Raw genomic sequence first — 18,757 nt, 5'->3', positions numbered from 1 at the left:
AGACAAACACACACCAGAATCTACAGAAAGAAAGAACACAAGGTTAAATGTCAAAAATGTCAAACTGTGTCCAGAACATGAAGTGGGGCTTGAAAAGGCAGCTGAGACGGCCATTCTTGACTGTCAACTGGATTCCAGTTATCTGGTATTATGTAAAACCCCAAAATGAAAAGGCACACCTGTGAGGGATTCCTTACTTAATTTTAATCCGCATCTTTGAAGAGGGAAGCCGAGCCTCTAATCCAGGCAACACCTTCTGCTAGAAGCCTCTATAAAAGGTGCTGGAACTAGGGAGCTTTTGCTATTTGCCTGTTACTGCCTCACTGAGAAGAAGTCCATTCCTTCACTGTCCTTGCGGTCTACTTGTGTAGAATTCTAGCCTTTACTGAAGACCAGCTGAGACATCCACACTCATAGACTGAAAAACTACAGGACTTTTGGACCTTCCATTCATAGGCAGCCATCTCTGGACTAGATGGACTTCAGCCTGTAAGTCATCTATCTAAACTCATCGATCTGTCTGTCTGTCTGTCTGTCTATCTATCTATCTATCTATCTATCTATCTATCTATCTATCTATCTATCTATCTATCTATCGTGTGTGTGTGTGTGTTCTGTTACTCTCGAGATCCCTGACTAAACCTGCCAGCCTTGTAATCAAGGGGAGCCCAGTTGTCCAGATGCTTTGGTTCTGCCCTTGCAGTTCTCTGTTCTGAGAAGCTCCTTTGGGTCAGAGAGGAAGGCAGGAAAGAGCTGAGAGGCGCGCTCTTCTCTGTGGTTTCTCTCTGCCCTCTTGTGGCCGTTGCCTGAATTTGCAGGGTGAGAGGCATGGCCATTCCACCGTGATCCACTAGGATAAAATGCCACTCTCTTTGCTCACCTGGCAGGGTTTATTGCAGTTCATTATTTATTTGCATTGGGGGTGCGGCAACTGTTGGCTTGCCGCAGCACACTTGGAGGTCGGAGAATAATTCGGGTGACTGGGTTCTGTCTTTTATTTTGAGTGACTCAGGAATTGCCCTGAACTGGTCAGAGTTGCCAGGGAGCAGCTAACCGGGCTGAGCCATCTCCTTGGTCCTCTGTTCTGTTTGGCAACGATCAAATCATATATAATCTACAAAGCTTCGCCACTGATCAATCACATGTTATATGAGTTTTATGGAGATATGGTTATGTGTCTAGATTTTTGGGTGTGAGAAAAGCAGCTACAAGCAGGTTTAAACACATGGTTTGGTCTCTGTCTTTCAAGGTTTAAGGACATAGAAGCTTCTCAAACTATTTCTAAAAGCTTTTAGAAAGGATAACTATCTTTTCATTTATTACATTTTTTTCTAATTTTGTTTTGTACATTTTAGCAATGATTTTTACTTAGTTCTCCGGTACACTGTTTTTCTGGGGGGAAAAAGAGAAATAGGCTTAGTACAAATCCTAGCTTTTATTTTTTTAAGATTTATTTTTAATGTGTATGAGTGTTTTACTCTCACATATTTAAGAGCAGTGTGTGTATGTGTGTGTGTGTGTGTGTGTGCGTTTCCTGCTTAAAGCCAGAAGAGAGTGTCAGCTCCCCTGGCACTGGAGTTACAGGTGATTGTAAGCTGCAAAGACAGGGTTGGAAATCAATGTGTGGTCTTCTAGAAAAGCATCACTCTTCACCACGGAGCCATCTCTGCTGAGTCATCCTGAAAAGATCTGTCCAGCCAAGCAGTGGTGCTGCCGCTTTTAATCCCAGCACTTGGGGGTTTTTTACATTTATTTATTCATGATATGTGCTGAACTTCTGCTCCTCTGAGTTCTTACTGATCTTGGGTTTGCTTCAGCCAGCAGGAGTTCCAACAGGAATTCCAGGAATGAAAACAAGCTTTAAGACCCTAGACCTGGGCGATGGTGGGCAGGGCCTCCATTCACCAATGAATGTTGCCCTGGTGCATAAAACCACATCATAAACCACAGTTTTTTGTGGAAACTGGCCTTCCAGATCCTTGGTGACAGTGGAGGGAGGCACACAGTAGTCTTGCTTCTAACTTGTGTTGACTGCTGTCTTTGGCTGAAAGACTCTGACAATCATTGTGATTTCCACAATTTCAGGTTCTACAGAGGCTCCTTGTGCCCTAGAGCGATCCTTCTCCCTCAGTAGGGAAAAACAAAACGCAGAGTGGGAACTCCACAGACCTTTCTATAGGGGGACTGAGGATATGCCACCCGAAAGACAAGATTAGAGAAGATCAGCTATGTGAGAAGTGTCCTTTGACACTGCGACCTCCTTCTGTCTTGGTGGCCTAACTGACCCCAGCGCCAAAGGAAACCTGTGTTCTTCCCCTGCGGTTTCTGACCGTGAACCACCTTATCTTGTGTGGATAAGACATCTCCCAGTAGACTAAGGTGCCTTCAGCCATCAAGAGGACAACCCAAGAACTCCCACAGAACGCCCAGCTGACCTGCACTTTGACTTGGACATCGGAAAGCTGTGTCATGGCCGGCAGCCAACGGCTGAGCAAAGACAATACAAGTAGTCCCTCTATAAGGCAGCCTTGCAAGCAGGGTAAAACGATAAACCCTGAACAGCCAGAGAAAGGCCAGAAGAGGAAACGCCAAGAAGAGGAAGAGGATGATGTGTGCTCAGAAGAGCCAGTCCAGTCGTGGAAGAAGCTGCAACAGGAACAGCATGAAACAGAGCTTGGGGATGAAGAGCCTGACAAGAGCCGAATATGGTCACCCCAGGAAAAGGGTCCGTTACAGCTAATGGCCCCAGAGTGTGCCAAAGGCCCCCCAGAAGAGGCTGTGACTGAGGAGTCTGTGGGTGGAGGCCAGGGTCTCAAGCCCCCCCACAGCAACAGGGAGGAAGAAGTTGAGAAACACCACAATGAAAAGTGCCCAGGGCTGTTGGAACTCCTCCAACCTGACGTCCCCGTGAGCTCTGGCCCTCACAGCACTCACACAAGCACCATGGACACCTCCAAGACTCTCAAAGGTTGTGCTGAAGGGCAGAATCATGAATCGGAAACACCTCAAATCTGCACAGACAGTGTCAGCAATGGCATGCCCAGCAGCAAAGTGTCAACACCTGAGGTCAAGAAAAAGGCTCTTGAAGACCAAGAGAAGGGCAGAGGGCTGGACCGTGGTCCTGCTGTCACAGTGGACATGGAGAAAGAAATCGGCAGTGCACTAGGCCCTGGGTCAAAAGATGAGATCTTGAGCTGTGCCTTCAAACTGCAAATGACTCGAGGAGACCTGTGGACCCTAAGGAACACCCAGTGGCTCAACGACAAAGTCATCAATTTTTACATGAATCTTCTCATGGAAAGAAATCAAAGTCAAGGCTACCCGGCACTTCACGCATTTAATACCTTCTTTTACACCAAGTTAAAGTCTGGTGGCTACAGGTCAGTCAGAAGATGGACCCGGGCAGTAAACATCTTTGCCAAGGAACTTCTCCTGGTCCCAGTTCACCTGGGCATGCACTGGAGCCTGGCGGTCACAGACTTAAGAAAGAAGAGTATTGTCTACATGGACTCCACGGGACAGAAGAGACCCGACATCCTTGAGCTGCTTTTCTGCTATCTGCGGGAGGAGAGCAAAGCGAGAAGGAACAGCGACCTGAGCCCTGTGGAGTGGAAGCAACACAGCATGTCGGCAGAGGAGATTCCTCAGCAGCTGAACGGGGGCGACTGCGGCGTGTTCGCCTGTAAATATGCAGATTACATTTCCAGGGGCCAGCCCATCACCTTCTCCCAGCAGCACATGCCTCTTTTCAGGAAGAAGATGGTGTGGGAGATCCTGCACAAGCGCTTACTGTAGCAGCGCCCCCTGGCGGCCACTGCGAGGCAGCTGCTCCGAGCTCTTTCCCAGGTGAGGCTAAGGACTGCAGGTACTGGGTGTGGAAGAGCCTTGAACAAGTTCTGAGTGTAAAGACTGTGGCCAGGACAGCCGCGGCTGCACAGAGAAACCCTGTCGGGACAGAACAACAACAACAACAGAAGACACGTGTGCCCACCGAAAGTTAGAAACTATCAGGCCTGCACAGCGCATGCTCACAAGCACGCAGCTGTCAAGATTTATCTGTGACTGAGGTCGACGCTGGATTGAATTTTGCTGTTTTTGTTCACAAGTTTTAGCTAACTGGCAGTGGATGGCTTCTGGCGATTTTCGGCCTTTCGTTCTCGACTGCTTGTTTGCATTAGTTATTTCTGAAAGGAAGGCCACCAGTTGCCTGTCTCCAAGTGAATCTCCGGTTGCCTTCCGGTACTGTGTGCTACTACAGAAGCGTCGCAGTGTGCTGCTGTTCACGGGATCCGAGCAATCCAGGAGAAGTAAGAAACGCGCCGGGGACATCTCAAGATACTTCCCAGCCTGGAAGTAAAGACATCTATTTTATTCTCAGGAGAGGAGTAACTAATGCTAGATGTGCATTGTAAACCCGGGACTCCTTGAAGCCTCACCCTGCTGAGGGCTGTACTAAACTGTTTATTCCAAAAAAATAAATAAATATATATTTATATATATGTAAATAAACAAATATTTATATATAAATAAAAATATATTTTATATATTATATATATATATATTCTTAAGCTATTTTTGAAGATGTTTTCTTTGTATATATTAAGCTGAAATTTAATATGTCATGTTAATATTTATATTCTGTCACCTTAGCCCCACTATTGGTATAGACTTAATATATTTAGTGTGAATATTGCCAACTACATGATAATCTATTTTTATACAGGAAACTTTAATTTTTTATTAGCAGTAAATCTTACATTTGTGTTGTTATTATATAAAGTTTTTATTTAATAAAGTTTGGAGTTTTTTGAACATACTTTGCAAGATCCTGTGCCTGCTGTTCCTTGCATGGTGTAGTGAGGTTGTCCGAGAGAACTGGAAAGCAGATGTCCAAGACAAGATCCAACAGGGTAAGCCGGAACCTGTTCATACATCTGCATGCTGAGATTGCTCTCATTCCAAACCTCTGAGGTGAAGACAGGGCACTTTAGCCAAGACCTGTCCTCATCCTGGGAGAAGCTCAATATCGCAGCCAGGGCTGCCTTGAAAAACCAAACAGAACAACCAAAACAAAAAATATGTGATATCAAGACTTCAAAAATTCAAAGTTTTAACATAGTAATCAATGGAGTTCTGATACCTAAAATTACTTCTCATCATGTTAAAACCACCTCTGTCCAGACCTCTGGACAAAGAAAAGAATGTTGATGTTTTTAACCCCAGATAATTTTTTTTTTAAATCCCCAAGCTTTTATTATGACTTAAAAGTAGAAGGCTCCAGAATTTCATGTTTTGTAACTTAAAAGAATTCATGTGAGCCTCACGGAGTTTGCAACTTGCATCTATCTACCTGTCACAGGTCAATTGAGCTACAATCAACAGACTAAGATTCCCCAACTTTTGCCTGTTCCTGATGGAATATGTGTGTGTGTGTGTGTGGGTTGGGGGGGGGGGCTCCAATTGTAAGAGTTTCCTTTAAGTTCCTTAACTTTAGCTTCTGTCCCTAGTCTGAATATGTCTCGGCAGATTTCCACCCACCTGACATTCACCACCCAGGAACCAGAATCAGAAAACAAACCACTCCAAAAGTGATCTACAGCACCCAAGACCCAGGCAGTCCACAAAATTGGAGAGTCTGATGTGCTCCAGTCCAGCTGCCATGATTGCTTCCTGTCTTTTACCTTGATCAGGAAACCAGATGCTTCTGATGAGTGAGTGCCCCATTTCCTGAATGAATCCCCTCCCAGGCTTTGGTTAACATTCCAGCCTTCCTGGGCCCCTACAATGGCATCCTAATTTCAGTTGAGGCCCATTTACAAAATCATCTATGTCACCCCTTATCCTCAACAAAAGACTGAAAAGGTTCAGTCCAAAGGAAACTCTCTGGCAAGGAAGACAAATGGCTACTTGGAGTGCCTACCCAACAAACCAGGCTAGCTCATACTGACCTCCAGGCTCCCTTGTTTGAAAAAAAAAAAAAAAAGGTACCTGTAAAACCCAACTAGATCAAGATCCATCAGCATGTTGATCCATTAGATGAAGCAGTTTTGCAACATGATAGAGCACTCACCATACTCTGTGCAGAACAAGGATGTGATTGTGTGGCTGTAAGAGAAAATGTTGTTCTATGCAAACCACTCAGCAATCATTAGAGATTCCTGTACTCTCAGAAAAACAAAAACAAAAACAAGCAAACAAACAAACCCTGTACACTGCAGACAAAAAAATGACCCAGAACAGGGGAAGCCCATGGTTGCCATTCTCATTTCCTTGTTTTTCCGGGTGATAACTCTGTCTTCAGCTATTGCAGAACACCAGACCCTTCTGTTTCTGCTGATCATCGCTGGCTTGTGCATCATAAATGTCTTAACTAGATACAGAAATTTTGGTCTCGGTGCCAGTATACTGATATTTATTAAATCCCAGTGTGAACAGGTGTTAGGCCCACCACGAGCCCAATTTCCAGAGAGACAGATGAAGGTAACTTGGAGATGGATTGCCACAAACAGAAGAGATTTATTCAGGCCAGTGAGTGATGGGGCTGCTTTCCAAATCATCAGGGAACAGCCCCGAGAGAAAAAGGCATGGGGTTTTTAAAGGAAAAAGCAAGGGAGGCATGGGGGTGGCAAGCTTGGCAGTGCAGGATTGGGTGAATGGGGTTATGGGTAGTTGACTTTTAATATCATCGGTTCGTTTTAGGCACCCACGTCCAGTCAGGCCTGCCCCCGACATCTGGTGGATATCTGATCTTCAAGTTACACCCAGAATGTCCTGGATGGGGAGCTGTGGCCATCTGGACCGGTTGCCAGGCACCCTATCTCATACTGCAGGCCTGGACATTCTTCTGCAGCAGGGTGGGTCTTGTCCCCATTCACCCACTTCTCCTTTTTCCTTGTCCTTCTGCTTTCTGGAAAACTACCGGAGAACTTAGTTTAATTAATATGGGGTATAGAATTCATAAAGAAACCTGTAAAGCTAGCCTGTTCCTTTCACAGATACACACCACAGGGTCAAGAACTTGACTCAGGATACAACTTAAGTGGGGGATGGAAGTGATGGTGAACATTATGTTTAAAGTTACTGTGCTTAAGAGAACTATCAAACAAAAAGCATGTCTAGCCTGTAAGTCCTACTTGTCCAAGGACAGAGGAGGTCTCAGAATGCTAGGCGTTGTTCTTGTGATTGCCTGGTCTTGTTCATGGAGGATACAGACAGTGTGTGGTCACTCCTGTGGACAAGCTTGCTTGCCCTTGACTGCACCTAGATGGAGGTGTCTGAGGACATGCAGGCAGGAAGTCTGCCAGTGTTCCTGCCTCTAGGTGCACAAAGCCAGGATGGGCACAGCCTGTGAGCCTTTATAAACTCATGAGTAATGAACCTTGGGACTGCATCTTGAGAGCACTCTAAGGCACAGTCTTCACATCGTGGGTATCTGGTGCTAGCATCTGAATGAAGTCTCTTCTTTGTTAAAATTTTAATAAATAGATAAACAAATAAAAACATTTTATTTTCTGAAAGTAAGGAGATCTGTCTTTTAGGAAGTTGAGTGAAGTATTTCCAAACGTACATTTTCAACACAGGTATCTTTTAATATAAGTCTCAGCCATATTTTAAGTGCTGTACCGAACTGTTTATTCGAAAAAGGGTACTCAACTTAAAGCTACTTTAACATTTTTGGTACAGATTAAACTGAAATTAATTTGTTACTCATTAAGAGTATTATTCCCCTTCACATCCTCACTGTGATTTAGTATTTAGCCTCAATAGTTCCAGTTTCAAAATAATCAGTTTTACATGTAATAGTTTAACCTTTTCTGTTCATTGCATAATTTATAATGGTATTATGAAGTCTTTATTTTATAAAGACCAGAGATGTCCAGAACGTACTTTATAAGATTATGCTCCCACTGTTGCTTTTATGATGCATTCAAGATTTTCTGACACAACCTAGGGAGCAGATAGCTAGGGGATAACCCATCAGCATTCCTGTCATTCAAGCATCCTACATCACGTTCTCATTACAGCACTTGAGGGCTTTGTCGCCTGAAGTTCTCCAATCTTCCACATTTCTTCTGCAACTCACTTCCAAAGTATTAAGAATCACATGGTCAGGGTATTGTAACAACAGCCCAACTCCCAGTACCAATTTTCCGTATTAGTTCCTTTTCTTGTTTACTATGAAAAAATATTTTGACAAAGCAAGGAGAGAGTTCATTCTGTATTCCACAATTCAAGGGTATAGTTGATATATATATATATATATATAGGAAGACCTAGTTGGTAGCTGGAGCTCAAGCAGTTGATCACATTGTCAACTGGGACCAGAATAAGTTCCTTTGTGAAGAGGTTTAGTGCCTGCATCCATCTTTTGACTAACCTGTAGCCCCTGCTCCATTTTTAATTGGATTATTTGCTTTTTTTGTTATCTAGTTTCTTGAGTTCTTTACATATTTTGGATATTAGTCTTCCATCAGATGTGGAGTTGTTAAAAATCTTTTTGCATTCTGTAGGGTGCTAATTTAATTGATAGTGTCCTTTGTATTACAGAAGTTTTCCAGTTTCATGAGGTCCCATTTATCCTATTGCCTGTGCGATTGGTGTTCTGTTCAGAAATTCATCTCCTGTGCCAGTAAGTACAGAGCTGTTGCCTGCTTTTTCTTCTATCTGGTTCAGTGTATCTGATTTTATGTTGACTGAACACAGCTGTAGCTGTTGGTCTGGACAAGTTGTGAAAGGTATTTACTTGAATAATAGTACTATTGAACTTTTAGCATGATTTCAGCAGAACCCGTTGTAAAAGATTTTAGATCACCTTTTAAATTCCCTCAAGCTCCCCCAAAAATCCTCATGGAAACAAGTTTTTTATTTTTTTTTCTGACTGCAATAACCAGTGTTTTAACATATGATGCTGTTTCCCTAAAGTTTGCAATTTCTAATATTGGTATATAAAATAGAACGTGTTATCAAGTGCAATGTTTTGGGACTATATACATTGTGTACTAGCCACAACTTGCTAATTCACATACAAATCACCTCAGAGTTGATACAGTTTGTGAAAGCACATAACATCCACTCAGGCACCTTTCAATTATATTAAAATAATTTCCATGTTGTATAGTAGAGCCATTAAATTCATTGACATAATATAACTTTGTACCATTGTTCAGCATATATCCTGCTACTGACATGACCAGATGTCAGCCCTAGTAAATAGTACTCTATCAGTTAGTTCTTTATTTTAATGTGTCATATGCACTTGTGTGCATGGAAGACAGAAGAACATGTCAGGACCTACTGAGCAATACTTACAGATGGCTGAGTGTGTGCCATGCATGCTGGGCACTGAACTCAGGCTATATGCAAGAATAGTGAGCACTTTCAAACACTGAGCCAGCACTCCAGCACCTAAAGTGGGTTAAAGTCAGTGAGCACAGTCAGTAAATGCTGGCTTCTTGATCTCGGTAGAACTGAACCTGAGTCACCTGTCTATCTATCCATCCATCCACCAATCTATCTATCCACCTATTTGATGTGTTTGTGTGTGCATGCTGGTGGGGTGGTCACATGACAGCACATGAGACTCACTTCTCTCCTACCGTGTGGTTTCTGGGGGACTGAACTTAGCTCATCAGCCTTGGCAGTAAGCACCCTTTAACCACTTAAGTATCTTGCCAGGTCAGCCTCAGTAAAATATCGCCATTTCTTTGATCTTGTATACAGCAGTAGCCAAAAAGGAGAACATTTGGTCCCTTCTGTGAAACTGAGTTGATGGAGCCACATTATCAAGTGCTGTACATATTCACACTTAAGAACACACACTTACAGTTAGGTATGATTAAACTTTATTATTTATAAAAAATGAGCTTTCTAAAATATTAGTAAATTTCCACTTTAGTTCTGTTTTGAAGTGTTGGTACCAGTGAAGTAACATTTTTCTTCTTTGAAACTTTTCTTGTAAAGTTACAGTCTTCTCCTTTTCTAAAATGGCAGGAAGCTCCTTCCAGTCCTTGATGAAGATAAAGGGGGCACCCATGGCCTTGAGTAACTGCAGAGGAGTGCTGTGGTGACTGGACATGTTTCCACAGTGGCCAGCTGTCATCACATCTTCTACCACAGGAATGGAGCCAAACGAGCAGGCCTCATATATTCTGTAACACTCTGTGTTCACTCCTACAGGACACAAAGTGAGGTCACTCTGAAGCAAAGCATCTTGGTAATTCTTAAGACTTTCATTTGTCTCCTGAGGCTGCCACCTAGGAAATTAAACAAACAACAAAGAAATCCCTGTAAGGTTTTACTTTCCTATGGCATCTTTTTTGAAGCAAATCTTTTAATGTCAGTTATCAAAAATGTGAACACATCATAGAGATGATAAATATGAGAGGCATTGAAAATGTTGGACCAAACACATTTCTTAAAACTTCTTTAAGGTTTGGGGGTGTGGGTATAGCCCAGCTGCTAGAACTCAGACCTAGTATTGATCATCATCTATCCATAAACTGGGTATATAATTCTCTAATTCTACAAGTTGGGAGGCATAGGAAGAATCAGGAGTTTAACATCATCCTGGGCTAAATACCGAGTTTGAGGCCAGCCTGTGCTACATGAGACTGCCTAAAACAAGTTTTTTGTTTTGAACATTTGAAAATAATCTGAACATTTTATTGCTGTATATTTAAAAATACCCGGTGATCAATCTTCGAATGGGTGTATTCATTCAATCTTATTTCCCTAGTGCTGTGTCCTCTTATCTTACTCTGATGCAGCTGTGCTGTATCCAGTGGTGGGCATTAGGTCTTTGAGTTAAGTCAGGACATATTCTAGAAAGTCTAAAGCCCTGTGAGGAAAAGCACAGAGGGGCTTCTGGAGTGACAGGGCTGCATTTTCCTATGGGTGATTACTGAATGTTTCACTGTCAAGGGCTCAGAATCAAGAGCTGTATGTGAACAGGCAGGCTAGTGCAGACGTGGGGAAGAGTAGAGAATAAACAAAGATGAAGGTCATGCTTGTGCTTGGTATGCCCAAGAACTGGTAGGGAGGCCAGCAAGGTGGAAGTAGAGGAACTGAGGTGAGCAGTCAAAAACTATAACGTCTGCTCACAGAAGACTGACCTGTAGTGTTCTGATGAGGGAACGACATAAGCAATAAACATTTTAACAATCAATCTGGCTGTGGTCTTGAGAATGGAATGAGAATGGCAGCTGGGCTCCAGCACCAAAGGACTTGTTTTTCTGTGTACTGCACATGAGGTTAGACTGTGATTTTTTTTGAAGCGAGGAAGTGGGGGGCGGGGCTAGGACTCACCGTTGAGCCCTCGGGGTCTGAAACAAAGTTCTGGGCTGCCCCGATGGCATGTGGATCTGACAAAGGAGCCGGTGTACAGAGAAGCTCCAGAATGCCCAGCGCAAGGGAGCCCTCCTGTGCCGGGCAGAGCACTGGGAGCCTTTTAAGCAGAGAAGTACCCTGATGAGATTGGTGTCCTGTAATGATAACTGGCAGAGAAAGGATGGGTCAGCCTGGGGAGAGCAAGAGCTGACACAGGCAGCCTGAGGGGGTCACAATCAAAGTTACATGTAAGTGGGATCCATTTAAATGGAACTGGAATTCTTCATTTCATATTTTTCTAAGGTAATGCGAATACCCCATTTTTTAAAAAGATTTATTTATTTATCTATTATGCAGTAATCTGCCTGCATGTGTGTCAGCGGGCCAGAAGAGGGCACCAGATCTCATGATAGATGGTTGTGAGCCACCATGTGATTGCTGGGAATTGAACTCAGGACCTTTAGAAAAGCAGCCAGTGCTCTTGAACTCGGAGCCATCTCTCTAGCCTGGACCTGGGATTCCTATCACCCATGGTGCTGTTGGTGTTTATTCCGTATTTGTACCTGAGAAAAGCAATGTGAGAGAAGAGACTGAACTACTAGAGAGGAATTGTTGCCTGAGCCCAGAACGGAGTTGGAGGTACAGAGGGCTCAGGGGTGAATCCTAGCTCTGCTGCTAAATAGTATATTAAAAAAAAAAATCACTACCTACCTAGGCCTCAGTTTCCTCATCTTTAAAATGTGTTAGTTCTTAGATCCCTGGAATGGAATAACCTCTTATTGAGATGATTATTTAGAATTGCTTAACAGAAGGGCCTCTGGCTTAGGCCTTGTCTTAGTCACTCTTCTGTTGCTGTAAAGAGACACCATGACCAAGGCAGCTTACAAAAGAAAGCCTTTCCCCGGGGGCTTGCTCACAGGTTCGGAGGGTGAGTCCATGACCACCACAGTGTCACACAGGGTGGCAGGCAGTTATGGGGGTGGAGCGGCAGTGAGGGCTTCCATACTGAGACAGCAACGGAGAGACAAACAAACAGAAAGAGGCCTAACACTCAAACAGCAGAGCCTATGGGGACAAACCCAAACCACCTTGGGCCTATAGTTGAAGCATCTAGAGGCTAAGAAAGGAGGGGTGCTTTCTCCCGTGGGTTGAGAACAGCATAGGTGCCACAGGAAGCATCAGCCTACAGCCTCAGCCTCTTGCTGTTCCTGTTGAGAGAGATGCTGTGTAGCTCAGCTGCCCTCAAACTCATGGTGCCTCCTCTCCTCGACCACCACACTGAGCTTCAACAAACTTTAACAGGAAACATTTTAAAAATGAGAGACAATGCCTTACCCACGCTTGATTTCACCAGGGTCTCTGTAATGCAAATTTACCTGGAAGTTGTGTTAAGGTATCCCATGAGAAACAGCACAAGAGATAACGGGTTTTATTCTGCATTCCAGTCCATCCTGGGGAAGGGATTTCAGGGGAAACCTGGGGTATTTTGTTCGATCTTGAGAGAATTAAATGCTCATAGTCAGTTTTGCTTAGCTTTTTATTCAGTCCAGGAGCGCAGCCTATGGAATAGAGCCCCACACAAGGTTAAGGTGGGTTTTCCCAGGTAGGTAATCCCTCACAGTCATGCCTACAGGTTTGTCTCCGGATGCCTCTGGACCCCCACAAGTTGACAACATTAACTACCACTGTGTTCACTCAGCAATCCATACGACATGTTGAGTGTTCGTGGCTTAACATTTCCACGTTTGGGGATTACTCGCTAAAGTGAGCATTTTGCACACATTCTAACAAGAACCCCACAAGATGACACCAATATTGCCCTAATATTCCTAAATGGAATCTGGAGGCTAAAGATTCTGTAAATCAGACATAACGAGGATGTAATCCCAGCACACATCTTCCTGAGCCCGGATTGACTCTTGCTTCCTGCTGTCTGCTCTTTCCTGTGGACCTGTAACACCTTGCCACTGGGAAGCAGGTTCAGGCACGCAAGATGAGTACTTCTGATAACCTGTGTCGGAGGTCTGTCTTCCCCTCCTTTTGCTCGCATCCCAGACTTGGGAAACCATCATTGTATTCTTCTCTTCCATGAACCAGAGATTTTCAGATTATATTATCTCACAGAGGTGAGATAATACAACATTTATCAGGTTTATTTCACTTGACATACCTTATCCATGTTCAGCCATAATTTTTCTTCATATGAAAATTCTTCCATTGTGTGCATGTCATGTACGATGAGTAATCTTGGGTTGTCAACTTGATCACATCTGGAATCAACTAAAACTCAAGCACCTGGGCACATCTGTCAGGAATTTTCTTTCCTTTTTTTTTTTAATTTTTTTTTTTTTTAGTTTAGAACCTTCTTTTTTTTCTTTTTTTTAACTTTCTAAAAAGATTTTTGAAATTATACTATAATTACATTTCTCCCTTCCATTTCCTCCCTCCACACCCTGGCATTTCCCCTCCCACTCTGCTTCAGATCCATGGCCTCCTCTCCTTTCATTAGTTGTTATGGCATTGCAAATATGTATATCAGTATGCATAATCCCAAATATAACCTGCTAAGTCCATAAAACGTTGCTGGTGTGAGGAGCTTCCAGGAGGCTGTTCTGCACTGGGCATCTAATCGGTTTGCCCTCCATGAAGCTGGTCCCCTTCAGACGGGATTTTCCTGGACTGGGTTATTTGAGAGGGATGCTTTGGGGTGAGATGACCCACCCTAAATTTGGGCCACACCTTCCAGTGGAAGCCTGCATAAAAGATCCTGGAAGAAGGGAGTCTTTGTCTTTTGTCTGCTCACTCTCCCTCTGTCTGGAAAGTTCATCCATCTTGCTGCTGAGGCATTTCTTCACTGGCATTGTAGCCTACTTCTTTGGGATTTCAACATATACTGAGGACCAGCTTAGACAGCCAGCTTCGTAGAGTGAACAAACTTCGGGGATCTTGAAGCTGGTAGGGATTAAACCGTGGCCTTTGTTTATGCACGGCATACGCTCAGTAATTGCTGATCTACAACCTCCCTTCCTATATCCTATATTTTATCATTCGGGGCTCTTTGTATCCAAGGCAGACTGTGAAAGCCCTATACTGCTTAAGATGACCTTGAACTTGTGGTTCTCCTGCCTCTGCTTCCAGAGCGCTAGGAGAAGAGGCGAGCCACATAACATGCAGTTGTGTGTGGTCTGGGAAGCAAACCCAGGGTTCTTATTTGCTGGACCATGCGTTCCACCAACTGAGCTCCACTCCACTCCAACCCAGCTCTGCTGCCCCACAACTCAACCCACACATGCTGACTTCTTTGAGAGAGCCTGCACACAGGCACACACACACATATGCACACACGTACACACGTGAACACAGACAAACACACACCAGAATCTACAGAAAGAAAGAACACAAGGTTAAATGTCAAAAATGTCAAACTGTGTCCAGAACATGAAGTGGGGCTTGGAAAGGCAGCTGAGACGGCCATTCTTGACTGTCAACTGGATTCCAATTATCTGGTATTATGTAAAACCCCAAAATGCAAAGGCACACCTGTGAGGGATTCCTTGCTTAATTTTAATCCGCATCTTTGAAGAGGGAAGCCGAGCCTCTAATCCAGGCAACACCTTCCGCTAGAAGCCTCTATAAAAGGCGCTGGAACTAGGGAGCTTTTGCTATTTGCCTGTTACTGCCTCACTGAGAAGAAGTCCATTCCTTCACTGTCCTTGCGGTCTACTTGTGTAGAATTCTAGCCTTTACTGAAGACCAGCTGAGACATCCACACTCATGGACTGAAAAACTACTGGACTTTTGGACCTTCCATTCATAGGCAGCCATCTCTGGACTAGATGGACTTCAGCCTGTAAGTCATCTATCTAAACTCATCTATCTGTCTGTCTGTCTGTCTATCTATCTATCTATCTATCTATCTATCTATCTATCGTGTGTGTGTGTGTGTGTGTGTGTGTGTTCTGTTACTCTCGAGATCCCTGACTAAACCTGCCAGCCTTGTAATCAAGGGGAGCCCAGTTGTCCAGATGCTTTGGTTCTGCCCCTGAAGTTCTCTGCTCTGAGAAGCTCCTTTGGGTCAGAGAGGAAGGCAGGAAAGAGCTGAGAGGCGCGCTCTTCTCTGTGGTTTCTCTCTGCCCTCTTGTGGCCGTTGCCTGAATTTGCAGGGTGAGAGGCATGGACATTCCACCGCGATCCACTAGGATAAAATGCCACTCTCTTTGCTCACCTGGCAGGGTTTATTGCAGTTCATTATTTATTTGCATTGGGGGTGCGGCAACTGTTGGCTTGCCGCAGCACACGTGGAGGTCGGAGAATAATTTGGGTGACTGGGTTCTGTCTTTTATTTTGAGTGACTCAGGAATTGCCCTGAACTGGTCAGAGTTGCCAGGGAGCAGCTAACCGGGCTGAGCCATCTCCTTGGTCCTCCGTTCTGTTTGGCAACGATCAAATCATATATAATCTACAAAGCTTCGCCACTGATCAATCACATGTTATATGAGTTTTATGGAGATATGGTTATGTGTCTAGATTTTTGGGTGTGAGAAAAGCAGCTACAAGCAGGTTTAAACACATGGTTTGGTCTCTGTCTTTCAAGGTTTAAGAACATAGAAGCTTCTCAAACTATTTCTAAAAGCTTTTAGAAAGGATAACTATCTTTTCATTTATTACATTTTTTTCTAATTTTGTTTTGTACATTTTAGCAATGATTTTTACTTAGTTCTCCGGTACACTGTTTTTCTGGGGGGAAAAAGAGAAATAGGCTTAGTACAAATCCTAGCTTTTTTTTTTTAAGATTTATTTTTAATGTGTATGAGTGTTTTACTCTCACATATTTAAGAGCAGTGTGTGTATGTGTGTGTGTGTGTGTGTGTGTGTGTGCGTTTCCTGCTTAAAGCCAGAAGAGAGTGTCAGCTCCCCTGGCACTGGAGTTACAGGTGATTGTAAGCTGCAAAGACAGGGTTGGAAATCAATGTGTGGTCTTCTAGAAAAGCATCACTCTTCACCACGGAGCCATCTCTGCTGAGTCATCCTGAAAAGATCTGTCCAGCCAAGCAGTGGTGCTGCCGCTTTTAATCCCAGCACTTGGGGGTTTTTTACATTTATTTATTCATGATATGTGCTGAACTTCTGCTCCTCTGAGTTCTTACTGATCTTGGGTTTGCTTCAGCCAGCAGGAGTTCCAACAGGAATTCCAGGAATGAAAACAAGCTTTAAGACCCTAGACCTGGGCGATGGTGGGCAGGGCCTCCATTCACCAATGAATGTTGCCCTGGTGCATAAAACCACATCATAAACCACAGTTTTTTGTGGAAACTGGCCTTCCAGATCCTTGGTGACAGTGGAGGAGGCACACAGTAGTCTTGCTTCTAACGTGTGTTGACTGCTGTCTTTGGCTGAAAGACTCTGACAATCATTGTGATTTCCACAATTTCAGGTTCTACAGAGGCTCCTTGTGCCCTAGAGCGATCCTTCTCCCTCAGTAGGGAAAAACAAAACGCAGAGTGGGAACTCCACAGACCTTTCTTTAGGGGGACTGAGGAAATGCCACCCGAAAGACAAGATTAGAGAAGATCAGCTATGTGAGAAGTGTCCTTTGACACTGCGACCTCCTTCTGTCTTGGTGGCCTAACTGACCCCAGCGCCAAAGGAAACCTGTGTTCTTCCCCTGCGGTTTCTGACCGTGAACCACCTTATCTTGTGTGGATAAGACATCTCCCAGTAGACTAAGGTGCCTTCAGCCATCAAGAGGACAACCCAAGAACTCCCACAGAACGCCCAGCTGACCTGCACTTTGACTTGGACATCGGAAAGCTGTGTCATGGCCGGCAGCCAACAGCTGAGCAAAGACAATACAAGTAGTCCCTCTATAAGGCAGCCTTGCAAGCAGGCTAAAACGATAAGCCCTGAACAGCCAGAGAAAGGCCAGAAGAGGAAACGCCAAGAAGAGGAAGAGGATGATGTGTGCTCAGAAGAGCCAGTCCAGTCGTGGAAGAAGCTGCAACAGGAACAGCATGAAACAGAGCTTGGGGATGAAGAGCCTGACAAGAGCCGAATATGGTCACCCCAGGAAAAGGGTCCGTTACAGCTAATGGCCCCAGAGTGTGCCAAAGGCCCCCCAGAAGAGGCTGTGACTGAGGAGTCTGTGGGTGGAGGCCAGGGTCTCAAGCCCCCCCACAGCAACAGGGAGGAAGAAGTTGAGAAACACCACAATGAAAAGTGCCCAGGGCTGTTGGAACTCCTCCAACCTGACGTCCCCGTGAGCTCTGGCCCTCACAGCACTCACACAAGCACCATGGACACCTCCAAGACTCTCAAAGGTTGTGCTGAAGGGCAGAATCATGAATCGGAAACACCTCAAATCTGCACAGACAGTGTCAGCAATGGCATGCCCAGCAGCAAAGTGTCAACACCTGAGGTCAAGAAAAAGGCTCTTGAAGACCAAGAGAAGGGCAGAGGGCTGGACCGTGGTCCTGCTGTCACAGTGGACATGGAGAAAGAAATCAGCAGTGCGCTAGGCCCTGGGTCAAAAGATGAGATCTTGAGCTGTGCCTTCAAACTGCAAATGACTCGAGGAGACCTGTGGACCCTAAGGAACACCCAGTGGCTCAACGACAAAGTCATCAATTTTTACATGAATCTTCTCATGGAAAGAAATCAAAGTCAAGGCTACCCGGCACTTCACGCATTTAATACCTTCTTTTACACCAAGTTAAAGTCTGGTGGCTACAGGTCAGTCAGAAGATGGACCCGGGCAGTAAACATCTTTGCCAAGGAACTTCTCCTGGTCCCAGTTCACCTGGGCATGCACTGGAGCCTGGCGGTCACAGACTTAAGAAAGAAGAGTATTGTCTACATGGACTCCACGGGACAGAAGAGACCCGACATCCTTGAGCTGCTTTTCTGCTATCTGCGGGAGGAGAGCAAAGCGAGAAGGAACAGCGACCTGAGCCCTGTGGAGTGGAAGCAACACAGCATGTCGGCAGAGGAGATTCCTCAGCAGCTGAACGGGGGCGACTGCGGCGTGTTCGCCTGTAAATATGCAGATTACATTTCCAGGGGCCAGCCCATCACCTTCTCCCAGCAGCACATGCCTCTTTTCAGGAAGAAGATGGTGTGGGAGATCCTGCACAAGCGCTTACTGTAGCAGCGCCCCCTGGCGGCCACTGCGAGGCAGCTGCTCCGAGCTCTTTCCCAGGTGAGGCTAAGGACTGCAGGTACTGGGTGTGGAAGAGCCTTGAACAAGTTCTGAGTGTAAAGACTGCGGCCAGGACAGCCGCGGCTGCACAGACAAACCCTGTCGGGACAGAACAACAACAACAACAGAAGACACGTGTGCCCACCGAAAGTTAGAAACTATCCGGACTGCACAGCGCATGCTCACAAGCACGCGGCTTTTGAGATTTATCTGTGACTGAGGTCGACGCTGGATTGA

General features: G+C 44.8%; 2 protein-coding genes across 2 annotated transcripts; both read left to right on the top strand.

Annotated features, from left to right (window-relative positions):
* The first annotated feature begins 3,138 nt into the window (after positions 1-3,138).
* Positions 3,139-3,795, top strand: LOC132648475 (sentrin-specific protease 2-like). The gene has a single exon (XM_060369996.1). It carries the CDS (start codon positions 3,139-3,141, stop codon positions 3,793-3,795), a length of 657 nt encoding a protein of 218 aa, XP_060225979.1.
* A 13,954-nt stretch (positions 3,796-17,749) lies between these two features.
* LOC132648694 (sentrin-specific protease 2-like) lies at positions 17,750-18,469 on the top strand (the record flags this gene model as incomplete). Its single annotated transcript, XM_060370906.1, has 1 exon — positions 17,750-18,469. A coding segment is annotated over one exon (720 nt), but the record flags the coding sequence as incomplete, so codon positions are not given.
* Between the last annotated feature and the right edge of the window lie 288 nt (positions 18,470-18,757).

Source organism: Meriones unguiculatus, chromosome 17 (genome assembly GCF_030254825.1).
Source record: "Meriones unguiculatus strain TT.TT164.6M chromosome 17, Bangor_MerUng_6.1, whole genome shotgun sequence".
In the NCBI taxonomy this organism is placed as follows: Eukaryota; Metazoa; Chordata; class Mammalia; order Rodentia; family Muridae; genus Meriones; species Meriones unguiculatus.
Note: the sequence above shows the minus strand (reverse complement) of the source record. Positions and strands in the feature narration are given on the sequence as shown.

Coding starts and splice junctions, on each gene's coding strand:
- LOC132648475 (XM_060369996.1), top strand. CDS start 3,139: ATGGAGAAAGAAATCGGCAGTGCACTAGGCCCTGGGTCAAAAGATGAG.